This window comes from Prunus avium, chromosome 2 (genome assembly GCF_965620075.1).
Source record: "Prunus avium chromosome 2, drPruAviu1.hap1.1, whole genome shotgun sequence".
NCBI lineage: Eukaryota > Viridiplantae > Streptophyta > Magnoliopsida > Rosales > Rosaceae > Prunus > Prunus avium.
This window is the reverse complement of record NC_142285.1, coordinates 34,758,405-34,773,659: the sequence shown is the minus strand read 5'-3', so window position 1 is coordinate 34,773,659 and position 15,255 is coordinate 34,758,405. Positions and strand designations below refer to the sequence as shown.

Sequence of the window (15,255 nt, the reverse complement as noted above, 5' to 3'; positions counted from 1 at the left end):
GAAAATGATAATGATTTAGAGACCAGTGATATCAGATTCAAACTGCCATAACACATTGACTGTGTGTATGTGAGAAAACACATCCTCCTTCCTAACTAATTTTGGTATATAAAAAAAAGTACAAAAGCAAATCACCATTAGAAATAGAAAAAAAGGAAGAGACCCAACTTAGGACTTGATGAGATGCATGATGAAAATTCACTCCTCTATTATAGTCCCACAGAATGTCAGAAAACAGAGATTGAATTTCATATATTTTGCTTTGTTCTAGTTTGAGATTTGTTTAGCGGAAAAGGATCACATGAGTAGGCTCAAAATTGGTTGAGCACTTGGAAGAAACAAAATTGGTTCCAAAAAAGAAGTTCAATTGGGAGACATTGATGGGTAAATGACTGTTCCTTAACTAAGAAACACTACATATCTGTCATTGAACTCAACCAACATTAATCATAAAATCCATACCAATTTGCAGATCAAAAATCCTGAACCTACTTCAACACCCACATGAATGAATCTGAGTCTGCAATGCATGATCAGAATCACTTGGGAGGATTAGAAGAAGGACCGCTACGACTAGGAGGAGGAGGTTTTATCTCGTGGCGGTCCGGGAGGAGCAGATGGAGATTCTGGGATATAACCAGGAGGTGGAGGAGGAGCTACTGGAGGGGGGTAAACACCGGAATCCGCAGAATAAATACCATGTGGAGATTCCGGAGGGTGCACAGGAGGAGGAGGCCCTGGAGGATATACTGGTTGCCCATATGCTGGTGGTGGAGGCATATAGCCTGCAGGTTGATTTGGATGTCCTGCTGGTGGATAGCCTGCTGGTGGGTATCCTGCCGGTGGATATCCTGCCGGTGGATATCCTGCATGTTGATTTGGATACCCTGCTGGTTGACCTGGATATCCTGTTGGTGGAGGTGAATATACAGGCCGCTGATGATGATATCCGGCACGAGGAATTGGCTGATCCATTCGTGACATCTGCTGCATTGGAGGAACTCCCATAACTGGCTGTGGAAACTTGCCATCCCTTTTGTCCAGTTCAAGCTTGTGCTGGGTCTGCATAACTCCACATCAAGGATTTTTTTGTTTAAAAAAAAGTTTAAAATCACCATGAAATTGGGATCTACATGAAAATACATCCTGTTAAAAACACCATTAAGGTAGAACATGTGTTTCTGGGGGGAGATGAAGTTATTAGTATCTTAGAGCAAAAGGGTTCATGAGCAAAAAAGACTCAGAAGCTCAATGCTTTTAAAGTTTGCTTGGTTACTAATTTATTGCATACCTGCATGCAAGCACAGACCCTGAAAAAACAGAACAAGGCAAAGAATCAATACAAGATGTGATGAGCTCTGGACTGGATGTGTTGTTGAGAAGGGTGAAATGAAGGCCTTACGAGCAAAAGACCGTGTCGGCTATACAGCTCAACACACTGGAAATATCTGAGAGCTCCCCACTTCCAGTTATGCAAGCAATCAAGGAGCATATACATGCAAGTTGGTTGAGGCAGAGCATAAATCCCTACAAAAGAAGGCCACGTTGAAGTGAAAAGGATATCAGAAGATGTACAGACAGAGAAAGAGCTGTAAACATAAACACAGAGAGAGAGAGAGAGTGAGAGAGAGAGAGATTACAATAATGCAGTTATCGCACGGTGCTGTCTGTATATTGAACTCATCTTGTATTAGAAAGCGTGTTGAGGCAACTGAAGTTGCAAAGCAGAAGCAAACCTGAAAACAATAAAGAAAGCATCCAAACATAAACAAAACTAAAACTCTATGTATGTCTATGTCTAGGAAAATGTAGTAATAGAGTGCAGAAGGGAAAAGCTAAGCCTGAATTTAATCTTTCAAATTGATGAATACCACATTGCTAATTTCTTCATAAATTTTATCACATCAAAATCAATGAAATTAATACCTCAGTGCAAAGACACAATTCGGGGCAGTAACGTTCGCCGCACCTTCCACTGCATGGCATATATCCGGCACAGCATCTGTACCTGTAGTAATTAACAGAGAATATTGCAGAACTAGTATTCAGGAACCTCAATCTTCGTTTTGATGATCAGGAATATCTAGAAATGAATGTAGTTATTAGTTACCTTGACATATCATTATAAAGAGCTCGTTTTCGTAGCAGGTAAGAAACACATGGACCACTGTGATCATGTTACAAAGAACAAATTAGATAATTCACAGTACTGAGTACAGAAAAATTGAACAGAGTATCACAATGAAATCATTGACATGAAACTATCATAGTATAAGAGTGCTTACCAGAAAGTTGCAAAGCAACAATCTGCAGAACAAACAGAACACAAGAAGATTAAAATTGAAGGTCAGATCATATTGACATAAAGAAAGAAATACCAAAAATCCATACATCTAAAGTAAAGCCATGTGGAGCTGATGATTTAAAAATATATAATTCTCATTTTCCCATTCCTTTTGAGACAAAACAACTACACTTTTTTTAAAATCATTTTCCCGTTTCTCTTTCTCAGAAACCAAACAAAAGCATAACCTGCATTTGGCTACCATCAGACAGAGTGAACAAGAGAAAACAAAAAAGAACTTACGTCACCTGGATCGTATATGCACAAAAGTCAAAACCCATTCAGCCAAAAAAGAAAAAAAACGCACTCAAATCTGCATGGAGTCTCCGTAGCAGCAGCACTCAAATCTTCGAATTCGTTTCTTCCTATTATTTATTTTTTTTCCTCTGTTCTTTTTGTTTTCTCATAAACCAATTATCAAACAGTCAAAACGTAACAAAGAAAGACAAATCCAATTATAAGAAGACCCCTCTGTATATGTCCCATCGGTTTCCTTCTCTGTTTTCTTCATTTGCCTCTCATTTTCTCGGGAACCAAACAGAAACTAAAGAACAATGCACGAACCAATACAAATCACAACTTACAGGGAGTATCGGTAGTCATGGTGCCCATCAAATCGGCGTGCCATAGATTCCTATACCCCTGACGGGCCTGCATCTTCCCCATCTGGTCTTGAATCCCCATTTTCTCACGATCCAAACAAGCTTCCGAGAACAAAAATTTAACCTAACGAGATCGAAATGGGGACAAACCCATAAGCGAAAACACGCTCAGAGCGGCTTTGTGGTGAAAATGAAGCGTTGCGCTCAATATCGCAAAGTGTGAGACGATTTCATGTATGCATTATATATATAGGTAAGGTAGAGCGGAAGCTTGGTGGTGGTGACGAACGAGTGAAATTACGTTCGAGGACCTGAAAAAGATTGCATGGGGAAAAACACAGGTGGCGTTTTGCTATGTCCAAACTCCAAATAGGTAATTCATGGCTTAGGATCTTAAGCCACGTACTATTTTATGAAGTTTCTTTTTGTTGAAATAATTCATGCAATTACTTCAATTTATGAAAAGTGCTGTGTAAGATTTTGTAATTACCATTTTTCTTAAGCATACTACTTGCCTCCTCACCTGTAAGAAGATACTTATTCTTTCTGTAAATCACAGTTTGACACATATGCAAAAATAATTTATCAACTCCTACTTACTGATAAGGAGGGAAGTATTTTCCTTTTCGTAATTGGGCTAATTTGGTTTGAAAAGAGAAACTATTTTTGTGGTAGCTACGATGAAATGATCCGAAAGGTAAATTATTATGGAAACCTAACTTATTCTATTCTTTCTTTATAAATTAGAAAAGTAAATCTTTTTAAGGGGTCCATGCAAAAAGAATTAGCGTTCTAACTTTTGTATTTTTATTTTTGGGTTATTTGTGGTCGAATATAACTTTTTCGTTATTTAAAAGTAGAGATAGAGAGAATGGAATACAAAATTAATACCTGCAGATTACTACATGTTGGAGCTTATTTATGCAAGAGAAATAAATTTTATTTTTCAAGATCAAACAAGCTCATGGAATATAATTTATTTTGTTTTGGGTTGAAGAATAATATAATTTGGGTATTGTTCAAAGAAAAAGGGTCTTTAATAAAACATGAAACAACAATTTAAGCTTGATGCCCATTGTCCAATTATATCACTTTTTTTTTTGTTGCTGTAAAATGATCCAAAGGGTATAGCCGCGGCTATACTCTTTAAATGGAAATTCTAATAGAAATCTTAAACGTATAGCCACTATGCTGTACTCTATAAATAGAAATTTTAAACGTAGAGCCGCGCGGCTATAATGCATAAATAGAAATTTTAACAGTATAGCCGCTCGGCTATAAGTCAGAAATAGCATATTTTAAGGCTATACTCGATAAATAGAAATTTTAAAAGTATAGCCGGGCGGCTATACGCTATAAATAGAAAATACTTTTTAAATAGGAAGCATAGCTATACTCTATAAATAGAAATTAAAACGTAATCCACGTCAGCTCTTTAAAAAAAATTCGGGGTTGAGACTCCAGTGCGCCGCACGTAAGTGTGTTGTAGTAAAATTCTATCCGTTCGTTTTGACAGCTGGAATACATCTAAGCCTTATAGAATAATAATCCTCATGGTATGTTCTCTGTTTTTTCTACAATCCTCTCTCTCTCTCTCTCTCTCTCTCTCTCTCTCTCTCTCTCTCTGTGCCAAATGCCAATGTTTTACCTTTTCAAATTTTTTGTACACAATGGGTGCAACCCCTGAAACATTTTTCCCCCAGTCAAACGCTGCGTTTTAACCTTTCAAAGATTCAGGTAAGAGGCGATAATTGCTCAGAAGGTAATTAATTGTAGTTTGTAAGTAAATGACCTCTATTGATTAATTCATGTACAAAATTAAAGAGTAATGCTACATGTATCACATTTAATAATATCCGGTTTGTGGAGGATTTTTTTCATCAGTACGCGACATCTGCTGCACCTGAGGCACTCCCAAAACCACCGCCGGAAGCTTTCCATCTCTTTTGTTCAGTTCAAAATGGTGCTGTGTCTGCGTAACTCCACATAAAAATTTATTTGTTACCAAAAAAACAAAGAAGAAAACATGCAACTGGTATTTGCTTGATTAGTTTTTAAATTATTGCATACCTGGATGCAAGCACAGACCCTGGAAAAAAAAAACAGAACAAGTCCAAGAAAAGAAAAATCAATACAAGAATATGTAATTAAAGATCTCCGGATTGAATGTGTTGAGAAGGGTGAAAATTAAGGGCCTTACGAGCAAAAGACCGTGTCGGCAATGCAGCTCAAGACATTTGAAAGCTCACCCAGCTCTTCATTTCCAGTTATGCAAGCAATCAAGGAGAATATGCATGCAATTTGGCTGAGGATGAGCATAAATCCCTACAAGACAAGCCCACGTTGGAGTGAGAACGATGTCTTAAGGCTTTCCTTTTTGTTACAAGGGAAGGAGATCGAGCTCTTGACCTAGTCTAATAACAACCGATTTCTCGGCGTCATGTTGACTAACCCAAGAGCCTAATATCTTAGGAATTTGTAAACACAGAGAGAGAGAGAGAGAGAGAGAGAGATTACAATCATGCAGTTATCGCATGGTGTTGTTTTTATGTTGAGTTCATCTTGTATTAGAAAGCGTGTTGAGGAAACCGAAGTTGCAAAGCAGAAGCAAACCTGTACACAAGAAGGAAAGTAACACAAATTTAACATTTTTTTTCAAAATGACCCGAGTAAGTTAGGCGACCGCTGGACCTAAGCTGTTAGAGAACCGATCAACAAGGCACGTCAAGCTAACACGTTACGAATAAAATATGCGACATGTAATTAGTACCTCAGTGCCTAGACACAATTCAGGGCAGTGACTTTCTCCGAATCTTCCACTGCACGGCATAAATCCGGCACAGCATTTGTACCTATTACAGAGAAGATTGCAAAATTGTTAGATGATCAGGATTATATTTAGAAATTAATGCATGTAAATTATTAGTTACCTTGACATGTCATTATAAAGAGCTTGCTTGCGTAGCAGGTAAGAAACACATGGACCACTATGATCATGTAAACAAGAAAAAAAAAATGCTGATTAGAATTTGCTTCTGGGTTAGCCTAATAAATCTACAGGGGAAATAAAAATTAGAATTTCCAGGAAAAAAAACAAACAAAACTAAATACAACAATGGATCTTAGATAACATTTGCTTACCAGAAACACGCAAGGCAACAATCTGCAGAGCAAACAGAACATTGAAGAAAATCAAAAAAAGAAAAAAACCAAAACCCAAAGAAAAATTCAACCTTTCCATTCTATTTCCCATGCCATTTTCCTAGAAACCAAACACCTAATTACCAACAACATCCATTTGGGTAGCCCTTAAAAACAAGAATTTACATTACATTCTCTGAATAATGACATCTGCTTCCCCTTCATCTTTTTATTTTCCCTCATATTCTCGGAAACCAAACTGAAAAACACCAAACAACTACCTATAATTAAATATGACCGCTTACATGGAGTATCGGCGGTCACAGTTCCCATCAAATCGGTATGCCATAGATTCTGAAACCCCTGCCGGAGTTGCATTTTCTCCACCTGCTGTTGCATCCCCATTTTCGTACCTTTCGAGCGAGTTTCAGAGAATGAAAAAAAAAAAAAAAAAAAAAAGCTATTGGGATGATCAAAATGTGAAGGAAACGGAAAACACAACACACAAAAACGCAGAGGGGTTATGGCGAAATAGAAGCGTCTCAAGCGGAAAGAGTGTTGTGATATGATATAGGCACCATGTAAAAATAGCTAGCTTCTAAATAAGAAACAGAGCCATTTTTATACAATGGCTTTCGTTTTAGGTAATTTTATTTTACCATAAAACCCAGGTTTATGTGCAAATTAGCGTGATTAGAATGATTACATGGTTCCATTTGAGAATCTGGTGCCCCAGGTGTGACATCAATAGCCTCATGATAAGTAGGAGAAATTCTTGAATACGGCTGTCATATAAGACAAATCTCTCATGTGAGAAAGTTGCTCTATGCTATGCAAATGAGAATTTTAGCTCATAGTCCTAGGAGCTTGTGAAAATGAAATATATACCAAGAGTTAAACTACCTATTTTCAAAGTTAATTTTCATGCTCTTTACTACACCATTTGGTCATTTTGAGAAAACTCTATGTGCTTCAATTTTAGTGCCAATAAATTAAAAAATCAGTCACGCTATTGTGGAAAAAGTTCAAATAAATGGTAAGACATTCATTTTCAGCGTCATCATTCGGCTCACAATACATTAACATGTATAGATTGGTTTAATTTGAGGGGTTGTGGCCCAAGTCAGATGTTGTAAGGCTTAGGCCTCTTGCCAACCTTCAAACGTATTCTTGTTTTCCATTATATTGTGTACATTTTTCTTTCCTTCTTCTCATTAATGACTTTTAGCCCATTTGGTCTCGACCTGCTTCGTCTTTTCAAAGTTAACTTTCATGCCATATACCACACTGTTTTGTAAATTTTAGAAAACTCTCTATGCTTTAATTTTAGTGCTAAATTAAAAAATATATCACAATATTGTGGACAAAATTTAAATAAATGGTAAGACATTCATTTTCAGTGTCATCATTCGGCTCACAATCAGTCAAGAATTCTATAGTGAGGGCCTTAGAGCATCCACAGTGGGGGGTGTAAATTCGGGGGTGTAAAGCTACTTTTACATCCCCTTTACACCTCCGGGGAGTGTAAATATATTTTTTGCTCCAGTGGGGGGGTGTAAATTCGGGGGTGTAGCCGTGGGTCCCAGCATTTTATGTTGACTTTTCTTCATTTTTGTTCTCTTTTCTCGGGTGGGTCCCGCCTGCAAGGGATGTAAAAATGGATGTAAATATACATTTTATTTTACATCCCCATGGTGGTGATATATATTTACATACATTTACATCTCACCATTGGAGACGATTCCGATGACTCGGGGTGTATATTTAACATACACCCCCCACTGTGGATGCTCTTATACCGGTAAAGATTGGTTTAGTTTGATGGGTTGTGGCCCGATCCAGATGTGTTAAGGATTGGGCCTCTTGCCAACCTTAAAACGTATTCTTGTTTCCCATTATCTCGTATATATTGTTCTTTCCTTTTTAACATTAATTTCTTTTAACCTCTTTAATCTCGACATTCTTCGTCTTTTCAAAGTTAACTTTCATGCCCTCTATCGCACCATTTGGTTAATTTGAGAAAACTCTCCCTACTTTAATTTTATTGCTAAATTAAAAAACTAGTCACAATATTTTGGAAAACTTCAAATAAATGGTAAAATATTCACTTTTATTGTCATCATTCGATTCAGAATACATCAACTTGTAAAAATTAATTTAATTTGATGGATTTTGGCCCAAATGTGTTAAGAGTTGGGCCTCTACCTCAAAACGTATTCTTCTTTCCATTATCTTGTGTATACTTTTCTTTCTTTTTTCACATTAGTTATTTTTAGCTCATTTACTCTCGACATGCTTCGTCTATCCTAACCTATTAACGGGTCAAAAATTAATCTAAATTGAGCTGAGGAGGGTTGATCATGATTCCTTTTCCTGGTCTCGTTTTCCCTACAATTTTATCATGTAGCATGATTCTTTTTTTTTATATCTGAATTATGTCTCATGTCATGAGTGATAATACAACTTACAAGCAGCTAATTGACAAAGTAGCAAAGGTGCAAACCAAGATTAAGAAAGCGAATGTCGTCCGAAACTGTAACATTTCAAAGTTTGGATATTATATATACATATAAGGGTTAATTACAATTTAGTACCCTATACTTACACCCTTAAGACATGTTAGTCCCCGTATTTTCAATTTTAACAATCGCATACCCCGAGCTTGTAAATTTTTTACAATCCGATTCCACCGTTAGGTTTCCGTCAGATTCCACCCTTAGTTGCCTACGTGGCACTATGGTCCCACTTTTTTTTTTAATTTAAATTTTAAATTGATTAAAATATTAAAAACCATAAAACCAAAAAAAATTAAAACAAAATATCTCTCTCTCTCTCTCTCTCTCTGATCAAGCTCCAACATCCCAACCTGCAACCATATCCCACGAACCCAGAAAACCCAGACTCTCTCCCCCCCCCCTACCCCCCTCACCAAAAGCTCTTCAGAAACTTCATTTTCTTCCTTAATCAAGTTCACAAACTCCCTAAATGCAATTTCCCGAATCTTTTCTGGGTCTTTCGAAACTAACAAAACACCATTGTTACAACCCTTTTCCTTATTTCCCTTACCCAAGAAAACCCTTGACTCGTGTGAGAGCAAGCGAATGACGGGCTCTTTGATCAGATCTGCGACTTTTTGCTAGTCTTCTTCTTCCATTTGTGAGAGAGAGAGAGAGAGAGAGAGAGAGAGAGAGAGAGAGAGAATCGCAGGGGGTGGAGGGAGAAGAAAATCGCAGGGGTGGATGGGTTCTGGGTTCATGGGGGATAGGGTTGTGGGTTGTGGATTCTTGGGTTGTGGCTTCGTGGTGGTCACGGGGAAATCGCAGGGGGTGGAGGGAGAAGAAAATCGCAGGGATGGATGGGTTCTGGGTTCATGGGGGCTGGGGTTCTAGGTTGTGGTTCTCTGGTTGTGGGTTCGTGGTGGTCATGGGGAATCGCAGGGGGTGGAGGGAGAAGAAAATCGCAGGGGTGGATGGGTTCTGGGTTCATGGGGGATAGGGTTGTGGGTTGTGGATTCTTGGGTTGTGGCTTCGTGATGGTCACGGGGAAATCGCAGGGGGTGGAGGGAGAAGAAAATCGCAGGGATGGATGGGTTCTGGGTTCATGGGGGCTGGGGTTCTAGGTTGTGGTTCTCTGGTTGTGGGTTCGTGGTGGTCATGGGGAATCGCAGGGGGTGGAGGGAGAAGAAAATTGCAGGGATGGATGGGTTCTGGGTTCGTGGTGGTCATGGGTTTGTGTAGAGAGATTTTTTGAAATTTTTTTGAGATTTTTTTTTTTTTGTTTTGGTTTTTAATATTTTATTAATATTTTAATCAATTAAAAATTAAGAATTTTGGAAAATGTGGGACCCACAGTGCCATGTAGACAACTAACAGAAAGATCTGATAGAAATCCTAACGGTGGAATTGGATTGTAAAAAATTTACAAGCTCGGTGTATGCGATTGTTAAAATTGAAAATACGGGGACTAACATGTATTAAGGGTGTAAGTATAGGGTACTAAATTGTAATTAACCCTACATATAATATGTCGATATCATTGTACCTAACAAAACGTATACAATTTGAAAGGCTAATTTCCGACGGTGTGGTAGGGCATGTGAGGGCCAGTCCATGGACCATGTCTATAAAGTTTACTGAAATAACAGTCCTAGTTCGTGTTTTTCACTCGTCTTTGTACAAAATTAGCGACGGGGCCCCTGCTACAATAGGCTGCTGATACATATCATTGTCCTATCAGAATCAGATCGCAGTTGAGCTGCATGCCTAAAAACATCATAGTGAATTGGAAATATTAATTCAGGAAAGTCCAAGACCCAATGAGATGAGCCACGTCCCCGCAATGCATCTACCTGTCTCAGCAGCAACCACATATTAATTTCAACCTCTACATATTGCATATACATGTCTCTTCTTTATAGGCTCTGTAATTGCTAGGACATATATGCGTATATATAGTTTCAGTTGTCGGATCTCGAAACTACGAGATATATAGCACTAGGTATCCATTCGTGCTATGTCTTGCAGTTGCATAATCCAACAAGTGAAGGAGACTATATTTGTTTATGCTGCATTGATACCGTTTTCGATCTATGCAGTTTTAGCTATCAAGGTTTACGGTTACATATTAGTGAGGTGATTTAGGGTCCGTTCGGTATCGTTTTAAGAGGTTATTTTCATTTTCAGAGAATAAAAATGAGACCAAAACACGTTCGGTGGCCAAAAAACAGAAAACATTGAGAATGTTTTCATAAAATGAAAACAAGTTCATGCGTACTTGTAGAAAACAGAAAAAAGTTGTTTTTATTCTCCTGTGAAACGTTTTCATAAAAATAACTCACATATTATTATTTCAAATTGTACTACCAGACACGTTCTAATTAATCTACCAGACGTATTTTCATTTCCTGAAAATGCAAATTTGTTTTCTTGTTTTAATTTTCTGAAAATATTATAAGAAAATATTCTTTGAAAACGTTACTGAATGGGCCCTTAGTTATTCATTCCTAAAATAACCCAAGTAACAAAAACTTGCAATTTCACACTTCGCTCGTTTTTTTCTTTCTTCTTTCTGTTCCCAAGCTCTACAGAGGGCAGAGGAACAAGTATCAACTATTGGGAAACCTAATTGATTGATATTATAAAAACTAATCTCTTTCTTGGTGGTTGTTCATCAAAACTATCTCTATCAAACTAATCATCTAGTACTAGTCTTCTTAATCTGCTGCAGAGAAGACGAATTTTCTCTGCAACCAAACACAGAAACATGCTTGGAAATAATTTCGAAATGCATGTGATCAAATCTGGAAATTTTGTTTGAACAGAACACTTGAACACACAAAGGCTTTTTCCAATTGAGTCCATTCTAATTATGATCTAGTTGTATGTGCTGTTTTTCTTTGCAATGAAGTTATAGTCATTCTATAAAATTTTACCAAATTCCTAATTAGCGAATTGTAATCATTACAATGATATTCTTTTGCTTTTTTATTGGTTGTTGGGAAACATATTCTTCACCCTCAAAATTAATCGTTTTAAGCAACAAACAGAGCAAAGGGCACATAGCATCTCTGCTTCTCTGACCAATGCATGTCAAGGGGAAAAAAGAAAGAAAAGAGAGTAACCCTTTTATAAGATATATTTACTCATGAACGCCCTCTAATGTGGACACACGAATTTCGTGCGCGTCGGTTTCATCTACATGAAAAATATAATCAGTAAATATGATGCAAATAGCATCACAAACAATTAAAAGAGAATCTTATCAAGTGTTTGACTATTGAATTGCCGATTCTCTTATGATGTATAATTCCATTCTTTTTGCTCTTTCGGATTCTCTTATTAATAATATTATCCGGAATACGGCTTCTTTTATTAATATGTAATCTGTAAATATGATGCAAATAGTTAATTATTGGAATGCAAATGGCCCCAATTTATATAAAGTTTTACACTTTTGCCCCTTGCCCACTTATTTGGACAGTCATAATATCTAACCAATTGATAGATATTTTACCATAATTTTCTTGGCTTTACCATAATAAGTGGGGAGGGTTAGAAATCAAATAAAATGCCTACCAAGAAACCTACCACAAAGCGACACGTAAGGCTGCCTCCTCCAAACACTTAATACACCCCAATCCTAGTATCGGATTCTGTGCCACCTCACCCATCCGACTCCCATCTGGACCGTCCATTCTGTTGACTCAAACGGGGGCCCCACACACACGTACGCTCATCAAACCCTTTTCATGTGGCTGTGGGCCAAACGTGTTTCCCACTTGCTCCACTCGAGCGTGGCCTTGCCATGTTTTCCCGCGTGAAATCCACGCGCCACTTCTTCATCCTCCTCTCCCATGTCATAAGAAAAGACGTTAGGTTTTTTTCCGTTTTACCGGTATTTTTATTTTATTTTAAAAAGGGTCATTGAAATTACCAAAATATCCTTGTCTCGGATAACTATCACATGCTAACGCACCCGCGGCCTACCCTACCCTGCTCATTAACACTTAGGAGAAAATAAAAAAATTTAAAAGAAAAAACACCGCAAATTCCTAATATGCTGTATGCGGAGAGACGAAACTAGCCCTATGCTTTTGATTTCTGCAGACCCACCATAAATTATTGTGGGGGCGTGCGCAGAGGAGCCATTTCTGTCGCTGTCTCTTTTAAAAAATATGGGATTTTTAGACAACTATCATGACGTGTAATAGCGGCAGGCTTTCCTTTCCGCTCACATACAAGTAGCGAGCTACGAACTGTGAATAAGACGAAAACCTAGGGACAAAATGGTCAATAAAAGAAGTGTAAATCGAAAATAATATATATACGAAGAGCCGAGAAAGCAACAGAAAAGTTAATAAGAAACCCTGATTATATCGAGTTGTGTGAGATCTGCACAAACAAACCCATCCCCCACAAACCCACCACAACCCCCGAGCCCCCCAACCCTCTCCTCTCTCAGCGAGAAAACACACGAGAAAGTGCGAGAAAAAAAAATCCCAGCAGCCAAACACATCCCTGCGGCTCTCTATCTCTTTGTGTTTTATCTATCTGAGCTGTTGGTTTTTGAAGAGGAGGAGGAAGAAGAAGAAAGAAGATTTGGAGATGCGGATCAGGAAGAACGCCAAGGTCTCGCCTCTCCTGTTCTCGTCGCACGCTCCAGCTGCGGAGGACCTCCAGGCACACGTGTGCCAGTTAAATCAATCCCCATGGGATGTTATTTCCTTTGGTCCAGACTCGAACCAGGTCACTCTCTCTCTCTTGCTTATCTCTCTCTATCTGAGCTTTTTGTTCTTCATTTTTAATTTCTGGGTAGATCTGTGGAGACCCTTCTGGAAGCAGAAGCTCCCTCTGTTTAATTCGTCTTCCTCCACCTGCATTTCCGTCACTAGTGTTTTCATTATTTCTGGGTTCTTCGGGTTCCATGGGTTTCCCCTCCCCCAACATTAGGGTTCCCCAAAAACCCTAAAATTCCCACTGTCGTCGTGTATTTAGCTCCCGATGCTCGATTAGGTTAATGGGTCTTCCTCATTTTCTGATATTTTCCACAGAAAATCGAGCTTTCGTTGGTTTTTATGGTTCTTTCTTTTCCTTTTGGGTTGCTGTGTGTAGTTGGAAGAGAGCTTCTATGTAAATAACAATGGGAGCTTCGGTGATTCTCTCGGAGCTGCTGAAAGGTACACCACTTTGATCTATACTTCGATGGTTCCAATCATTTTTCTCCAATTTCGTACGATATTATCATTTCAGGCATTAGGGTTTTTTCCGCTGCCTTTCGTTATTTTTTTTTATTTTTTCTTCTCCCTCTTTATAATATTATTCAAAATTCTCGCGGCTCTGCTTGAAATGTTGCTGTGTATAAAATAATGCAAAACGCAGCGTTGCGTCGATGATGGATATCGGCAAAGAGAAAGCCGTGCGGATGGAACAAGAGCCCGTCGCTGATGACAAAAAGGGTTCGAATTCGAAAGAGTTATTGGACGACGATAACGAAGAGGAAGGGAGGAGATCAAGCTACGCGTGTTGCCAGAAGAACGATGGAAAGGGCTGGCATTGCAAGAAGAGAGCCAAACTCGGCCAGTCTTTCTGCAACCATCACTTATCCCTGCTTAGGTCTAACCATAATACCAACATTGCTTCCAACAATAAGGGCCCCCGAGAAGCAGCGAACAAGGTGCTATCAGCTGGAGCCCGCCGCTCCCGGGCCAAGGCGAAGAGGGGATCCTCCTCAAACCCTTACGAATTCTATTACTATTCTGGGTTTGGCCCGCTGTGGGGGCGAAAGAGGGGCGGGGATAAGGAGAAGGAAGAGCCCAAGATTGATGAAGATAGAGTCACTACTACTACTTCAACTACTCCTCCTACTCAATCTTCGTCTTCTCAAATTGATGAGAAGAAATTCGAATATGTGGATGACGACGACGACGACGAGGATGACTTTGATGATGATGTTCGAAGCGGGGAGAGCGGGCGGAAGCGGATGAGAAAGCCGGTGAAGGCGAGATCTCTGAAGTCCCTTATGTGAGTGAGAGTGGAAGAAATTTGTGATTATAGGGGTGGGGGGGGAGGGGGACGGGGACGGGGGTGTTTAGGGTTCACAGAAATTAGAGGTAATTTAGTTGCACATGTCGTTGCATTTTGTCGCGGGTGAGCGTAGTGCCTCTCCGGTACATGACAGAAATGAGAGAGCTTTGTTAGAGTGTGAATGCCGTGTACTCAAACAATTGTGTTAGTCAAAGTTTAAAAAATGAAAGGGCAGTTTCGTAATTTCAAGCAGTTTATAGGTTCAGTGTGATGTGGCTGAATGAGAGATTCTTAATGATGAAAGAATATAAACTTATAAAAATCACACCCTTTTTTTTTATTTTATTTTATAAAAGTTATTTTCTTTTTTGGGAAATTATCTCCATGCACAGTACACAGAATTTGGTGGCCCACTTTTTTTGTTGCGCCACGTGGCGGTGTGGTTAGAGAGCGACCCCAATCAATTTTAGAGTTCACAGTATTCACATGATTTTTCAAACAAATTCCTTCTCCTTTTTAAAAATAGAAAATAAAAAATTCGTACGTAATTATTTTATTTTTGTGTGTAAGCAAATTTCAGGTTATTATTATTCGAAAGTGACATGAAACGTAAACAAATATATCCTAAGTGACTTTCAGTTGGTCT

The 15,255-nt window shown here is 38.6% G+C and overlaps 3 protein-coding genes across 3 annotated transcripts; 1 reads left to right on the top strand and 2 right to left on the bottom strand.

The window, feature by feature from the left end:
• Positions 1 to 276: 276 nt before the first annotated feature.
• LOC110751743 (uncharacterized) lies at positions 277 to 3,086 on the bottom strand. The gene is made up of 8 exons (XM_021952246.2): positions 2,929 to 3,086; positions 2,286 to 2,307; positions 2,111 to 2,167; positions 1,927 to 2,008; positions 1,641 to 1,736; positions 1,403 to 1,527; positions 1,292 to 1,310; positions 277 to 1,062 (listed from the first exon to the last, which is right to left on the bottom strand). The coding sequence occupies exons 1-8, from the start codon at positions 3,026 to 3,028 to the stop codon at positions 574 to 576; spliced, it is 990 nt and encodes a 329-aa protein (XP_021807938.1). The 5' UTR covers positions 3,029 to 3,086; the 3' UTR covers positions 277 to 573.
• Positions 3,087 to 4,728: 1,642 nt separating this feature from the next.
• Positions 4,729 to 6,701, bottom strand: LOC110751849 (uncharacterized). Its single transcript, XM_021952384.2, has 8 exons — positions 6,393 to 6,701; positions 6,088 to 6,109; positions 5,877 to 5,933; positions 5,717 to 5,798; positions 5,464 to 5,559; positions 5,147 to 5,271; positions 5,017 to 5,035; positions 4,729 to 4,918 (listed from the first exon to the last, which is right to left on the bottom strand). The coding sequence occupies exons 1-8, from the start codon at positions 6,490 to 6,492 to the stop codon at positions 4,793 to 4,795; spliced, it is 627 nt and encodes a 208-aa protein (XP_021808076.1). The 5' UTR covers positions 6,493 to 6,701; the 3' UTR covers positions 4,729 to 4,792.
• Positions 6,702 to 12,952: 6,251 nt separating this feature from the next.
• On the top strand, positions 12,953 to 14,949 carry EDA8 (Putative membrane lipoprotein). The gene is made up of 3 exons (XM_021952337.2): positions 12,953 to 13,331; positions 13,698 to 13,762; positions 13,965 to 14,949. The coding sequence occupies exons 1-3, from the start codon at positions 13,191 to 13,193 to the stop codon at positions 14,608 to 14,610; spliced, it is 852 nt and encodes a 283-aa protein (XP_021808029.1). The 5' UTR covers positions 12,953 to 13,190; the 3' UTR covers positions 14,611 to 14,949.
• The last annotated feature ends 306 nt before the right edge of the window (positions 14,950 to 15,255 follow it).